The sequence below is a fragment of the Dipodomys ordii genome, unplaced genomic scaffold (genome assembly GCF_000151885.1).
Source record: "Dipodomys ordii isolate 6190 unplaced genomic scaffold, Dord_2.0 Scaffold72, whole genome shotgun sequence".
NCBI lineage: Eukaryota > Metazoa > Chordata > Mammalia > Rodentia > Heteromyidae > Dipodomys > Dipodomys ordii.
The window spans coordinates 3458383-3474333 of NW_012267288.1; the positions used below are offsets into that span (position 1 = coordinate 3458383).

Genomic DNA, 15951 nt, shown 5'->3' on the forward strand with positions numbered 1-15951 from the left:
ACAGTAAATCATTAAGAAGGTATTGAATTACAGAGATGTTAAACTGGACCAATGAAAGTTAAGGTCTAAAAGGTGCCATGATTCATTTACCAGTCACAAGAAGCTTTTGTTGTCGCATTTGTTCTTTCAGTAATAAATGCTGCAGGAGAGCTTGGTGGCTGCTGTTGGGCTTCCCCTCTAGGGCGACATGAGCATGGCTTGATGAGGCTGGGATGCTGCCCCCGTACTGGCCAGGAAGAGGAACACCTTGCCTGAGCGTCTGTGTCTCACATTTTTGCTTTTCTTTAAGTGAATTTGAAGCCTGTGTCAAGAAAAAATGAAGATGTCAATCTTCCATCCAGTGGGGCTCTGGGTCTTATATCATGAGATGAAGTTCTTATGCTATGGTTTTCCAAAACAAAAAGCTGTCTTACCAATGATTGGATCAGGGAAGTAGATAACACTATGCTTTTTAACTAGCTGAATTTATAAAGAAGAAATAAAAAAAAAAAGGATTGAAGCACTGAAAACAAGTTAGTAATTGAATATTGTTGCACTGAATCTAAGGCAAATTTTTATATTGAAACATGAAATAAAACATTTATTTAGGCTGGGCGCTGGTGGCTCACGCCTGTAATCCTAGCTACTCAGGAGGCTGAGATCTGAGGATCGCGGTTCAAAGCCAGCCCGGGCAGGAAAGACCGTGAGACTCCTATCTCCAATAAACCACCAGAAAACCGGAAGTGGCGCTGTAGCTCAAGTGGTAGAGCGCTCTCCTTGAGCTGAAGAGCTGAGGGACAGCGCCCAGGCCCAGAGGTCAAGCCCCACGACCGACAAAAAACAAAACAAAAAAAACATTTATTTAGCTAAAGTTCAGGAGGCCTATTACTTATTTACATATGATAGTGACCACTGTTCCACAAATAATTTTCAATAAATTTGGATGGTGAAGGGTCTTCACCATCCCTGCAAAATAAATATGTGAAGAAGACTATGGTAACTAGCCAAATTCATTTTTATATATAATGGTTGAAGATCATATTTATGTATATATATATTTATATATGTTATTTATATCTATCCAGTCATTGATATATATATGATATATATCAAGTCATTCACATATGTAAGCAAATAATAACAAACCATAATGAAAATACAATTTTTATATGTCAATAAAAATTAAAGATGATGTTAATTTCAAGTTTAAGAGGTAGAAATTTTATTCCTAAAATAGTTTATAACACACCAACTAAGTAAAATTTATCCTTACAGTTAAACTACAGAGTGTATCTCATAGGTATTAAGATAAAAAAGACCTGTAAACATAAAATTTCAAGCAAAAGAAACAAAGCACACATTCTCTTCACATCCTTTAATAATTTTCTAAAGCTGTAAGTTTCCAATATTTAATTTTTAAAGCAGAATTCTTAAAACAACTCAATGAAAGGAGGTACAAAATATGCAAGAATTTCATTTAAGCCTGTATTTTATAATTCATAACAGATCTTCAAATCTCTATACATTAAACATGACAGTCTAGATACTTTATGTAAAAGTAAACTATAAGTGAAATCAAATATCAAATAAAAAGGCTATTAAGAACTTGAAATTTATGATAACACAGTAATAAGGCAATAACAATTATATCATCAATAGTAATAATGAATTATCCTATTCAAATAATGTAATGAATGGTGGTTATTTTGGTATTACAAAAGCAGAAGTCTAATACCTCAAAATTATGTGGCGTGTTTCTTTTCAGAACTCATGTTTCATCTTTCAAAATTGCTGTGCACCAGGGAGGCAAAGCAATTTTCAGTGATGGAGAAATTGAAGGACAAAGAGGTAAATGGTTTGTCTGAGTCACAGAGCAAGTCAGTGCAATGTTTAATCTAGAAGTGATGCCTGGTGCTGGCCTCTTTTTCTCAAATTTTCCCACTATTCAGTGGGGAAATGGGATATTAGAGATCCTTCTAGAAGAGCAATGCTAAGCTTGAGAAATTAACTCTGATGGCCTCATCCACACCAAAATGGAAGCAAAGAAAAATGAAACTTTAATCCAAACCACATTGGTTTATTCATCCAGTGGTACCAAATTGTATTACTATCGAAACATTAAATGGTCTGGCTTTAGTTCTTGGTCCTTTGGGGAAACATTTTCTCTCACCACATTAAAAGTGGTATCCATGTATGAGTTAGTAAAAGAGGAGTATCTTAGAGCAGAGAAAAAGTAGAGACAACAAAATGGCTACTTTTATAAGAAGTCTGGGGTTTAGTATTTATTTATTTATACTAGGGAATATAAAAGGAATTGAGGAAAAAGTTATCTAAGACTATTTTTGGTATCGATCTTAATTGTCTTTTTTTCCCACTTGTATTAATTTTAAAATAATATTCCATGAGGATTTTTCAATGGCAGGGCTGAAGGCAGGATTCGAAAGCCTTTCTTCTTTAATCTCCAGATATAAAATCACATTTGGCTTAAGACCAGAGTAACACATAAGCCAGCAAGACACTCTTAAAAATGCAGATAGAATAAAATACAAAATTTAATGATTTAAAAAACCCATATATTGGTTCTATAAATATATAAATATATATAGAAAAATAGGTGAATCTAACATACTGGGCTCAGTAAAATACTTGCTGTGAATGACTAAAATAAATGACAACAAAGAAACTCTTTAAACCTAAATCATCACATAACCTCTATGTGTACACAGTTTAATTTAACTAACTTTTCAGAGATAAGTAATACTATACATAAAGCTGTAAGTCCTTTGCAACCACTAACACTTATATTATTTTTTAGAATATGCATCAAATAATTACTGCTATCTTTTGCTAGTAGGACAATTACCTCTTTCCAAAAAATCCTATTTCAGTTGTCAAGATTTTTAAACTAATTTTCACTTCTAATCTCCTAGGAATAGTGTACTGTTGTTCTTGGAGAGGTTTTTCCAGATATATATTTCTTTACCATACATTTGGTAATTCCCAAAACAAAGTCATTCACAAAATAAACTTCATAAACATATGTTACAGTGGGTTTGGGGTTTTTTTTAGAAGCTGTAACTCTCAGTACTGACCTGGAGTGTGCCCAAGCTCTACCACTTACTGGTCTGTTATCTGGACTTTTCTATTCTCCTGTCTCTCTCAGCTTTTTCTTCCATAAAATAGTGGGCTGTACTAAGGTAATGTGGAGAGTATTTATTTTTAAGGTGTAAACTATAATATGAATGCTAGCTAGTTTTATATATGACTTTTTGAACCCATATAATTCTGTAACCTGAAACTAATCTGAATACATCAGAATGAAGCAAAAAGCAAATAACGAAGGGATGGTTGACTCTAACACGTTTTCTAACATCTGCATGTACAGAAAGTGAAAGGAAGTTTGCACATGAAAATGTCCACGGGGCTGTTTAAGCTGAGACTGTGCCCAAACTTACACTGAGTGGCGAGGGCACTGCCGGCAGCCCCAAGGTGATGTTGGGCAAAGAAGGAGAGGTATAGAGACTTAGCAGGTTCATGGAATCTTCGTGGATTAAGATGCGCTGCTGTGAAACCAGTTGCTGTGAAAAAAATGCATAAAGTTTTTAAAGATTTTCAAAATATCACAGTGTCAAGAATACGAACATAAAATGATTGCCTTTGATAAACCAAGCTCTGCATGATTGTAGATAAGAATAAAGGTCAGTACTTGCTTTGTGATTTCTGTATTGAGGAGTTACAATGTAAGAATTAAATAAATTCTGTCTTCTTCAGACAATGACAAAAATCTAAAGAAAGGACTCCCAAGTTCATTTTGCAAAAGTCAATTAAAAACTTTCTAGACTCAGTATATATGGTTTTTACCTGCTCGCAAAGTTACATAATCAAATGTGGTCATTCTGATAAGTGTTTGTAAACCTTGTCTACTAGCAAATAAAAAAATTATATATAATGTCATCATCATGAACTTCATGTGAGTTTGTTATTTTACCCAGGAAAAGCAGAGCAGAAAGTCTTATATTAAGTACCACCACAAAAACATCTATAATAAGCTATCTACTTAGTATAAAAATTCATGAAGTCAACTATTCCTGTTTTAATTAAGATCATTTATCTTTAGAAATTAAAGTAAATGTTAGAAATGTTATCAGTTCTATACACCATAACAACCTCCACTTATGCTGAAATATACAGAATATTTTGGCATTTCAGCACTTTTTTTTTTACAATAAATAGCCTTATTTTTGTGTTTTTTTAAATCCAATACTAAGAGTCATGTTTTCCCACATGTGGCCTAATATGGTTGCTTGAATTACATTTTCTGTTTAACTCTTGCTTCCCTCCCAGAACTTTTATACAGTAAGAGTTACAAAGGTCTTATTAGACTAAGGAACTCTGGCCTGATATGGTTCCCAAGGGAACAACATCCCTGAAAAAGAATACGCCATGTAACAGTATGACACACTGACTGCTTTCTTCCCAAACAAAAAGCATATGGGACTCCAATAATAGACCACCTCCAAGAGGGATATTGCACACACGGGCTTTGACTAAAGTAAATATAATAACTTGTCAAGCATGTTTGGGGGAGCTATAGATTTTCCTCTGGACAAACCTGGGATATCAATTAACTGAGGAAAATATCATGTGCTAATACAATGCAACCTCAGCATGTCACTGAAGAGTGCTGCACCACCAAAACACAGGATGTTATTCCAAAACATCATCTCAATCATACGGCTGTTTGGAGATGAGTCCTGCCCTTAACATAATAAGACCAAGAGGTTAAATGTGGCCATTTCTTGTGGCATCTTAGCAGTCCAGTTTAATGTAGATTTTTTTGCATGAAAATCAAATGGCACAGTGAACAATTAACCTTACATTGCTTTTGTATTATAAAGTTGTTTAAAATGCCAAACCATGGTCACTGACTGAAAAAACAACTGAGAAGCTATTCACAATATTTGTCTATCGGCCTTAAGCAAAAAAGCCAAGCAACGATTTTGCTTCTACAAAAACATAATTTTTTTGTGTAGAATATGTGCCTGATAAGAATGTAGACCAAAAATAAAATAAATTATGTATTATTATAATTGTAGTAGTCAGTAATCAAAAATAAAAAGACAGACTATTCACTGATCTGTATTCACAGAAAAGAAGTGAATGTGACGGGGTAAATACTTTGATAGATAATATTCATTCAAGGTTGTGTCTGCTTCTCATACTGCTGACTTGTCCTGGATTATCACAAGGACACAAATACACAATGCCACCACCCTCACGAAAGAGGTTATCAGATTCCTGTAGAGAATGTCTGTGATAGTCTCTCACCTAATCGCAGGAAGCAGACACATTGAAATGAGAAATAGCTTTCTTCTCACACGTGGTAATGGCAAAGCAGCTGGCAGGCTCCTCACATTGACTTTGAGTAAAGTGAAAGGAATGGGGGATATTCCTCAGCTGGAGACTGTAGGGGCCTGCAATCTTACGAACATCAGCTGTTCCATATCAGATAGCAGTATGCTGAATTTTGGCAGCTAACACATGCCACATCCTCTGCCAGGGGCCCTTTGGGGTTGAACCCATTCTTCATGAGCATTCTCAAGCTACCATGTTGCTTATGGTGAAGATGAGGAAAACAAGAAAAGTGAGCAGAGCATCCTGCTGTCTGGTGGGACCATCAAGAACACCTGGGTGCTGCCTCCAAATGCCCACACCATTCCTCAGCTGCCTTGGAAGACAAAAGAACGATGGGCACTGTAGGAGAGGGCGAGTACAGAGAGGAGAAACTGGAGGAGCTCACTGTGTTCCATGCGAAAAGCAAGCCCCAGTAACTTCATAGACAATTCCTAAGGATGCAGAGGAAGTTCTGTCCTCATGTCTGCAAGCATAGCTGATTCTTTCCACAGAAACTGACAGGTATGACATCATATGCTAGAACATCCAGGGGTCTGGGTTTTGCTTAACTTAAATCCAAATGCAGATAAGAAACAGAAACAGAGGTTTTATAGACTTTCACTGTCTAGAATCACATCTAACAGTACTGAAAACGAACCTCCACCTTTTCTCAAATTGCCTTCATCGAATCCAATGTCACTCAGCTAAGCATTTTTGGTACAAACTATCTGTTCTAGCTAGGCTATGCCTCTTACTAAAGTTCAGAACCATATCTTCCACTTCTAACAGTGCAGACAGCAGACAGGTTGTGAGGAGAAACATCCTTCCATACCAATGAAGTAGTCTGACTGATTGGTATTCTTGCCAGGCCAGAAGGCTACCTGGGCTTAGCATTGTGGTGGCATCCACAAGGACTTTTTTTTGTAAAACCAGGGTTCTTTCAGCAATCAGTTTTTAAAGTGATCCGACATTAATTAGTGCTGTGCTGCTAAAAATGACATTTCAAGTCTTTGAGCAAAGGAAAGTTAGATTTAATCTGAAAATTTTCATAATTGGAAATGAAATGGAAATAGAGTGTCTGATATAACTCTCACATAACTTGCTATAATGATTAACTGCTCTGTGTTCAATTGATGGTGTTGAGTTCTAGGTATATAAAGATGCCCTAGACCTCAAAAATCCATATTAGTCAGGCATATAGAAAAATAGAGGAATGAATTTGAATGTCCCATCATAAACTCTACTGTTAAAGTAGGGTTATGATATTTTTATAGCACAGAAGAGGGTTATCAGTTTAAAACTAGGCTCTCCTGGGTCACTAGCAGCTTTCTAGAAGCAGAATTTTGAGATGAGAAATAGGAATCGAGTTTAGAACTGGGGTAGAGGACACTGACTCCCATTTTAGTAAGAGCCTTCAAAATTATATATAAACACTTTTCTTAGTATCACATCAAGTGGAAGAATGACTTATAGATGATATTTATAATTCAGATGAGTAGAATACACATAGACTAAAAAATTGTGTGTCTCTCAATACAACTATTTAGTAAGCAACTGAAATTAAGAAGATACCAGTTTCAAGTAAAAGATTCAAGTAAAAGACTCACTTTTCCAAAATGGACAATGGCAAAAGCAGGAATATAGAGAACCAAAACCTCTTACATACTGCTAGCAAGACTGTAGAATAATACAGGAATTCTTATTAATGATTTTGCCCTGTAAACTCCAGCACTTATACTATTCACCAGGGCCTAATGACTCCTATGTGCTAGAAACCATAAGAAATCCTTTCACTAGACAGTCATGATGACCATGATAGATACTAAAGCCTGTTCTGATGATGGATATGAGTTGGAGCCTGCCTCACATCTACCTGGATAAAACGATGCAGTGCCAACATGGTGTGTGTGTGTGTGTGTGTGTGTGTGTGTGTGTGTGTGTGTGTGTGTGTGTGATTACTAGCATCCATAAAGATGCAACTAGTCCTAAAAATCATGTTTAGTGATATAAAGAAAGGAAATGAACTTAAGAACCCAAAAATTCATAAGGCACAGATAAAAAATAGCATACTATGAAAATACCCATATCACCAAAATGCAGAGAGAATGACTACTTGTGAGGGCAAGGAAAAATGGAAGCAGAGAAACAAGATGAAGAAGCAGAAAGAAATGAGGAATGAAGGGGGAGGGGAGGAGGACAGACAGATAAATGAATGTCTTATTTATTCCTAAGAGGACAATTAGTCAACTGATGATATCCAATGGGATACTAGTAACATAACTTAATCATCAAATTTTAAGAAGCTCACAGCAAAGTAAAAACACAATTTTCAGTTTACCGTGAATTCAAAATTACCTATAATATGCATGAGCAATGGAAAAGTAAAAAAAAAATACTTATCATAAAGTTTTGGTAACAAAAAGTACAGAATAGTGAAAAGAAGTTTGGTCTACATATCTGATACTTGAGCTCTTCCACTTACTTGCTGTGAGTCTATCAGCCATTGTGTTTTCTTCAGCCTTGGCTTGACACACCTCTGACTATTTCTAATATTCATATGGATCTGAATGACATACAGGATGATGTGTTCATAAATGTTAGTCAACTCTGAATCTAGAAAGTTTCAAAGTCCTGAATCAAGATATTTTAGAGAAACATTTAGAAATTATTCTTTATTCATTTAATGTTCAACTATGACTTTCAGTGCTATTTTTCAAGACTGTATCTATTCCTACTTTTAGTAGTTGAACAAAAAAGTTAAAGTTCAACATAATTTACAGTTGAGTTGTTTAGGCAATACAAGTCTAAGTTTTCATACTTTTCTCTGCAAACTCAAGAACATATCTTTTCAGCTGATGTAAATGTCATAAAGTGAGTTTTGAGACCCAAACTAATCATTTGAAAGGGCTTTTTGGGTGATTTTCACACCTTGCATTTATGCTTTGATAAAGATCTCATTTTAAAATACTGACTCATATAATTGTTAGTAAATGATTATTGGTTATTGTGTAGGGGCCATCTTTTTCCCAGGTGTGTGTGTGTGTGTGTGTGTGTGTGTATGTGTGTGTGTGTATATTTTCCTTGTTGTCATCTAAAATCATAGCTCTACACCCACTCAGAAGAAAACACTATATTTACAACAAATATCACAACAACTAGTACAAAACAATAGGTGGTTGATTCATATAAGATTGGAGCAAAACAAGTGACATTTCAGATGATTTAAGAACACATAAGCTTATCATTAGAACCATTTTTAAAAATCATTTGTATCTGCAGGAAACAGATATCTCTAATATTCAACAAGAAATCACTAATATTCAACAAGAAATAAACCAGCAGCTTGGCTACTATTAAAATAGCTATCAAATAAATTTACCAAATCTAAAGTCACGATGCTGATATCCATGGAAACATATTTTAACCCACAGACCCACAACATTAGCACTAAAGAAACTAGATAGGTAAAGACATCTCTAATAGAACTCGGAAATAGCAACCCTGGAGGCTTCAGCTTCCCAACCAAGTTTACAAATGAGTAGAGCAAGTAGCTCAACCATCTGAGTTCTGGGACCGAGCATATGTAAGAAATAGAAGAAGTAGAACATAAGTGGTCAGAGCAGATGGAGGCTCACTCTCACATGAGAATTGCTGGCTTGGAGACAAACAAGCTAATGAGTTCTCCCTACCAGGAGTCAGCACTGATAATAAAAACAAAAATGTACTCCTTACAAACTTCACAACGTGCCACCTGCCTTCCAAACAGCGCTTACAACGAAGTTGTCAACAGTCTAACTACCTTTTTTTAAAAACTAGATTAGAAATCTAGGGATCCGGGGAAGTTTGGAGACACGGCTAATGACAAGAAACTAGTTGGTTCTCCAGCAGAGTTCATACCCTGCCTGGTGACCGGAACACCTATGAATTCACCTACACTCTGCTGTTTCTTGAGCATTGCATTATGAATTCAACATTGAATTCTCCTTCCACCTCTGTCTTTCTTTTATCTAAAATAGATAAGATATCTGAATTACAGTATGGGATATTTTCATTCATGAAGGGTTCAAGAACTTCAGATAGGGCCTCACGCTCCTATTTCCTAAGCAACACAAGGGATAGAATCCTGTGCACATGGGCTCTGAAAGATTTAGCCCACTTACATGTCATATACTAGAGTTCATTCAAATATATATCACTCCTGAACTAAACTAGCTTATGCTATTTCAGTGAAGACAGCAGAACAAGCCTAATTTGCAAATGATGAAGTATACACTTAAGTTGTTTTTGTGGTTTTGTTTTTATGCAAATAATGATACAAATACTTGGCACCTAAAATTACTTCTATTGAAACAAGATCACATATTATTGGTATTAATCTTAGAAGATAGCTGAAAAAAACATCATACAAAACGCTGGAGGATGGCTAACCAAGTATGGCTTAGGACATTTTTCTTCCTCTAGTTTCTCTAGTTGGCAGCCTTGAGTGTTACAAAGCTAGGATATTACTTTACTGAGGGTCTTGGTCTGAACTCTGCTGCCTCCCTTCCTACCCAGAATGGATTACACTACAGACCTCTGTAAACAGAACCCAGCAGAAAACACATGGTAGCCATCAGGATTGCATTTTTTGTTCTGGGCCACAGAGAGGCTACCCATCAGTGCAGAAAGGTCTGCCCACCTGGCCTTTTGGATCATAGTTCAGGCATACAATTAATTCATTATGAGGTAAGTCACTGCTTGCTTTTGAACTAGTCTTCCCAGCTCTGGAGGTGAATGTCCTGTCAATGACCTGAAGAAACACCTCTACCCTTTTAAACTCCATTAAATCACATTTCCTTCTGTTTTGTTTTGTTTTTCTTTTGTGAATGGTGGGGGAGGAAGGAAAGGGTTACAGTGACAGAATATATTCAACCATTAGCTGAACACCCAGGGCATGCAAAGAGATAACTTGTGACAATGAAACAGGAATATGCCACAGATTAAAATAATATGAGCAAATTTCCCTTAATTATATTTTCAATTAAATATATATGTGTGCACATGTACATATATATCTTTAAAATTAATGTCAGATAATCTAAGATAGCCATTTAATTTAATTTGATAGGTCATAAAAGAGAAAATAAGCCAAAAAGGAAAATCCCACTTTTTCCATTTATTTTCAACCCCACCAAGGTGTATATTTTAATGTTTATATGTTGTATAAAGTACTATATGTATATATTTATATGTAGGTGTGTCTTCTTTAGTATCAACTCACATTTTCTCCTTTTTCTATCCTGAAATGTAATTGTCATGCTAAATTTTGTGTCCATCACTCTCTTACTACTTTAAAGTACTGTAGTATTATTTGAGAACCTAATAAAATGTAAAGCTACAGCACGTAAGTGACCTCCTGAATCCTACTGTGTTGGAAATGCCCCTCTAAGGGCTTCAGACATTGAATTAAGGGTAATGGGTGTTTCTCATTTTCCAATGGTAAAAAAAAATAAAATCCATCCAAAGACTCACTAGCCCTGGACCCTCTAATATTCATGAAGTATTGTGAATTACATTATTCAAACTTAGAAAAAAAATCAAATCTAAGATTTTAAAAAATATGTATGTGATCAAATTGTTCTCTTCCAGGAAATTGATTAAAGTGTTTCAGAAAATTGACAAGTATTGGACTATAACTACATTCACTAAAACATAATACCTAAAAATAAACCCACTATTGTCTCTCATCACAAAATTCCTGTAGAATTTATTGCCAACTGTTGTCATATTTTAAAAATAATAATAAAAAAGAGAAAGAGGGGTGATGGATGATTAGAAACAGGAAGCAGATGAAGGTCCTACAGATAATGTCCAGAGCTGAAATATTATTCCTCATGGAGCTGAGAGATGGTCATAAGGAAAACCATCTATCTTTTGAAAAGTGATTCGAGGGGAAAAAAAATGAAACCTAGAATGAAGACGTATATCTCTGGAAAGAATTCACATTTGCATTTTTGCAGGCATTTGGTAGGGAGGGACAACAAATGTGGAGCCACTGTAAATCAAATTAACTTCCTGAGTTGACAAGATTTGGTCCATGATCTTCACTGAGTCAATGTTTTAAGCTCTACTCCCATCAAGATGGCTATGGGTGGAGAAGGCGTCTCACAAAGGTCGCATGGATGGTTGGGATCCCTGACTAGTGATGGGAGGGTCTCCTGTTAGGTCTTCCTTTGTTAACACTGTGCTTTCTCTACTATCTCCTGAATTTTATTAGGCCATGAAAACCAAACCTCAAAACTCAAGAAAGCAAATATCCTCAAAGCAAAAGTGACTTCCCTGGTTTCAGCCCTTTATGAAGGATAATCCCTACATTTCCATTTTTACTTGCATTTCAGCCTAGCAGTTTCATAATGTCTAATCATACATTGTATATATGCAGAGTTTTGTTTGTGTGTACATGTACTGCACATGCAATATAAAACAATAGGTATCTCAACAATATCTGCAAGAAACTCTTTCAGTCAAAATAATCCCTTAAAATCAACTGTGTCAAGAGACAGCAATGTGAGTTCTCCATAGGCAGAAGTGGTCTGTTAAAAGGGGAGATAAACAAGGGAGAAATCTATAGGCCTAATCTATGCATGAAAGATGTGATCAGTCTCAGAAGCACAAGCATTCTGTAAAATAGTAGGCAAGAAACATGCCATAGCTATTTATGAGAGCTTATCACACCAACTCTGCCTCTATAGGAGTAGTTCATAGTGAAGAAGGTATTACAATGACAGGAAACAAAAGCGCATGCTTTTAGTCAACGAATAGTAACTTCAAAACAATGATATTCAAAAAGCTGCCACTTCTATACTGATACCTTTGTTCAGCCTAATTCAGAAGATATGTAAATTCAGAATTCCTTCCTTTACTATAATAATGTTATTTTAAAGTATTTTCCTTTCATATGTTACTTTCAAGAATAGAGTTCAGATAATATTTTCTGTTCTATGCCAATTGACAGCACAAGATTTGGTATGTGGCAGGTGCTCAGTAAATGCTGGTTCCATGGATTTCCTGTCTCAGTGTAAACTTCCATTATTTTTCATTGTATTGTATACAGATGAGTAAAACCACCTTATTAGCTGCTATTCTGGAATTCCATGTGAAATTGTTTCAACTTACTCATGTGTGTACTATCATCAAAAATAACCAGTGACCAAGCAAGATTATGAATTTGTACACTGATTGGACAGTGCATATTTGAGATCAAGGAGAATATTTTATTTGACGATTGTATTTCAGTATTTTTCAAACATTATATATCATCCAAATGTCCTTAATTGTGCCATTTATCAATACAATCACATTTACTCAATTCCATAGATCTGTCTCAAGAAGAAAACATTATTAAACACAACTTTCTATACATTCATAAATATACACTATTTCTCTTACAAGTTTGTAATATAGGAAATTTCATTCAGAAATACTATTGTGGATTAGGTAGCTAATCAGGGAACCAGTTACTTAACAATGAGCTTACCTCAGCATGAGGAGTAGGGGGCAAAACTGAAGTTTCATTTTCAGTAACATTTCCAGTTGGCCCATTGTTTGGTGAACTGGGACCAGACCCAGGAGAACTGCTACTGACTGAGGATTCTGAAAAATATTGTTAAGTGCAAATGCATTCATAACAAAGTATATGCAAGGATGAACTTCATTGCTGCACTACACAGCTTTAGGTGATGCTTTATTTTATCTCTCCATGAACAGTAAGTACAGTTTCACTTAAAAAACTAGGAAAACATATGGAATGTTTCTAGACTTCATACAATTTTTCTCATCTTTGTGCTCACTACAAAAACATGCCATAGTATTCAACAGTTTCTAGAGAAGCAAATACATCCAGTGAGAAAAGATCATAGATATTATTAAAAAGGAAAAAAATCAAAGCAAGCGAAGAATATTCTCTTACTTATTATTGTGTTACCATGAAAAATAAAAAATGATAGAGTTTTTTGAACATAACAAAAGCAAGACATCAATGCTGAAGAAAGACTCAGAGCAATCCCTGCTGCGATAGGAAAAATTGCTTAAATTATATATTAAGGTTATCTCTTATAGCCTGTGTGAATCAAGATTGTATGAAGAAAATAGAATTTAATATCTCAACACTACAATGACAGCCTTGTAACATATTAGTTGACATTAACTTTACCCAATAATTCTTTAGGAAATGAAAAGCTGTCTTAATATGACTTGTAAATATTTTAACACTAGTATAAAAATAAATTCTTTTAAGCAATGACAGATAAAAATACTATTTTACTAGTACTCTTTTTAAAATTTACTAATCTCTTTCCTCTTGAAAAATAAAATTCACATGGACTCCAAATTATAACGAAACTAATATATTTATTAAAAAATTTAATTAAAAATAAAAATCTTGCTAGAAAGACTATTAGAGAGATCATTAAATCATGTTTTGGAAGATTATTCACTGAACTCTAATTCCTTCCTTTTCTTTCTACAGATTTTTTATTTCAACCTTTTTCTCTTTGCCTCATCTTTATGCTGTGCTAGCCAAGTCTGCAGAATTGCTCTTGTCTCATGCTTTTCAAAGTGAAGCTTCCATCTGATTTCCACATGCACCTTTTCTATCTCATGGTGCTTGTTTGTTTGTTTGTTTTTAACCTATACTCTCCTTACCCATTTCAGGCAAGTCATTTCTCTTCCTTCTCTTCTCCAGTGCACCCAGTGCTCTTCTGCCTTCCCTACTACTATCCTCATTCATTATTCTGAATCTTCCAAGGCCTCCCTCCCTCCTGGGATTGCCCCCCCTTCCCTGCTCCCCAGTCTGGTAGCATGGTAATTATTCTTGAGGAGCAGTGTGCTTGCCAGTGCCTACGCACTCCTTCCAGCCCTGGCATTACAGCTTACTCACTAGTAACTGCAACTGTTCTCTCAAATGTCACCAAATTTGAAATTTGACAAAACAAACCTCATCTTCTTAATCTTTCCTACAGAAATATTCTCTACTTCCTTATTCATGATTCCTTAGCTCTTTCCTTTCTCCCTTCTACCAATTCCTAAATATATGCAATTAAGCTGTGGTCCTTCTCCCTTTTCTCTTTCCTTTGTCAAAATCACTCAATATTGTGGCGTTCAATGTAATTTTAGACAGCATGCCCTTGTGGAAGTTATATTTCTTGCTTTTAATTCTCTTAAATTTCAGCCTGAGTACCTCTAGAATACTTGATATTTTGAGCCTTCTATTACAGATGTGTCAAAATAAGTATATTTTAATATTATTTTTCCCTATGTCTATTTTATCTTATCCTTGAAGTCACCCGTTTGTTCTTCTTACTGATGATAAACTATAATCATTTCTCTCAGAGCTCCCATTGTTCTCTCATAAATAATGGTGAAAGTCTTCAACTATTCCTTAGTTGCTACAGCAGTTTCAAAAATTTCTCCCAGACTCTTTTCAGAAGAACCCCAAGACAATTTTTACCAGAGGCCCCTGCTCTAAAATAAAGCTTATTATTATGTGTAACTGTTGTGTTTTTTGCACTCAGCCAAGAGAAAGAAGTCACTCTCTCTAGCAATAAATGCTTTCCTCTTTCATGCTTTTTATCTTCTTCTGCTTTGCTGACTTCATTGGAGGCCCAATTCCACCTGCAGACTCTGATTCTGGCTTATGTATTATCTGTTCTCCAGAGAACAGAAACTCCCAACTTCCACACAATGTTTTCTTGCTCTCCACTAGACAACTCTTACACTTTACAACTTTCTGTTATAAATGCTCCTCTACTCACAGTGCCCTGGAAAGAATTGGAAATCTGTGACATGATTCTGATATTGTCATTCATTATAACATTAGAACAAATAGTCTGCCTTATAAAATTCAGCCTATCTATCTTGCTTTCATTTTTGAGTCATCTGGTCTTTTACCATCTTCACTTTTTATCTGTTTTTGGTTTTGTTTTGTTTTAAGCAAAGAAAAGAAAATGTATACTCTTCTTGTTCTTACAGAAGCTCCTTGTCCCTAACACAAACCTATTATATTTCCACTATCATTAAGTTTGAGTTCACATGTCTCATTTATGTATCATTCATATTTCCATATTTTCTTTCTTTTCAATTTTCTTAAACATTCTTTCTAATCAATTTTAAATTATGTCACTTATAGTAGGTTATGTTATATTCAGACCAAAGTATTTCCTATGTAGAAATTATTGCAATAAACATCAGAATTCACATAGCATCTACTAGAAGAGGATTCTGCAGCATCATACTAGGCAGAACCCAGCCTTTGCTTTCCTAGGGACACTGAGAAAGCTTAGATATTGGAGCTGTAGTTCATAAACATAAAAAAAGAGAGGCAGAAAAGAAACTGCCAGTATAGGAGTGAATCAAAGTTTTGAGCCTTGAGGAGAGGGAGAGGCAGAAAGCTCATGAAATTGGAAAAGAATTAAAAATAGCAAGTGGCTCTCATATATTAATAGAAAGAGAAGGCAGCATGGTTTTCAATACAATGTAAGATATGAACCCACGAAATAGGGGAAAGATATAATGGTACAAGTGACAGCAATGGCAGTTTAA

The 15951-nt window shown here is 35.2% G+C and overlaps 1 protein-coding gene across 8 annotated transcripts in view; it reads right to left on the reverse strand.

The window, feature by feature from the left end:
- Positions 1 to 15951, reverse strand: part of Hdac9 (histone deacetylase 9) — a 679511-nt gene that overhangs the window by 327423 nt on the left and 336137 nt on the right. For all 8 annotated transcript variants that reach the window (XM_013024045.1, XM_013024043.1, XM_013024042.1 and 5 more), the window contains 3 exons: positions 12890 to 13005; positions 3435 to 3557; positions 91 to 301 (listed from right to left, as the gene is read on the reverse strand). In XM_013024045.1, coding sequence (XP_012879499.1) covers positions 91 to 301; positions 3435 to 3557; positions 12890 to 13005 — 450 coding nt within the window. The remainder of the gene's footprint in view (positions 1 to 90; positions 302 to 3434; positions 3558 to 12889; positions 13006 to 15951) is intronic.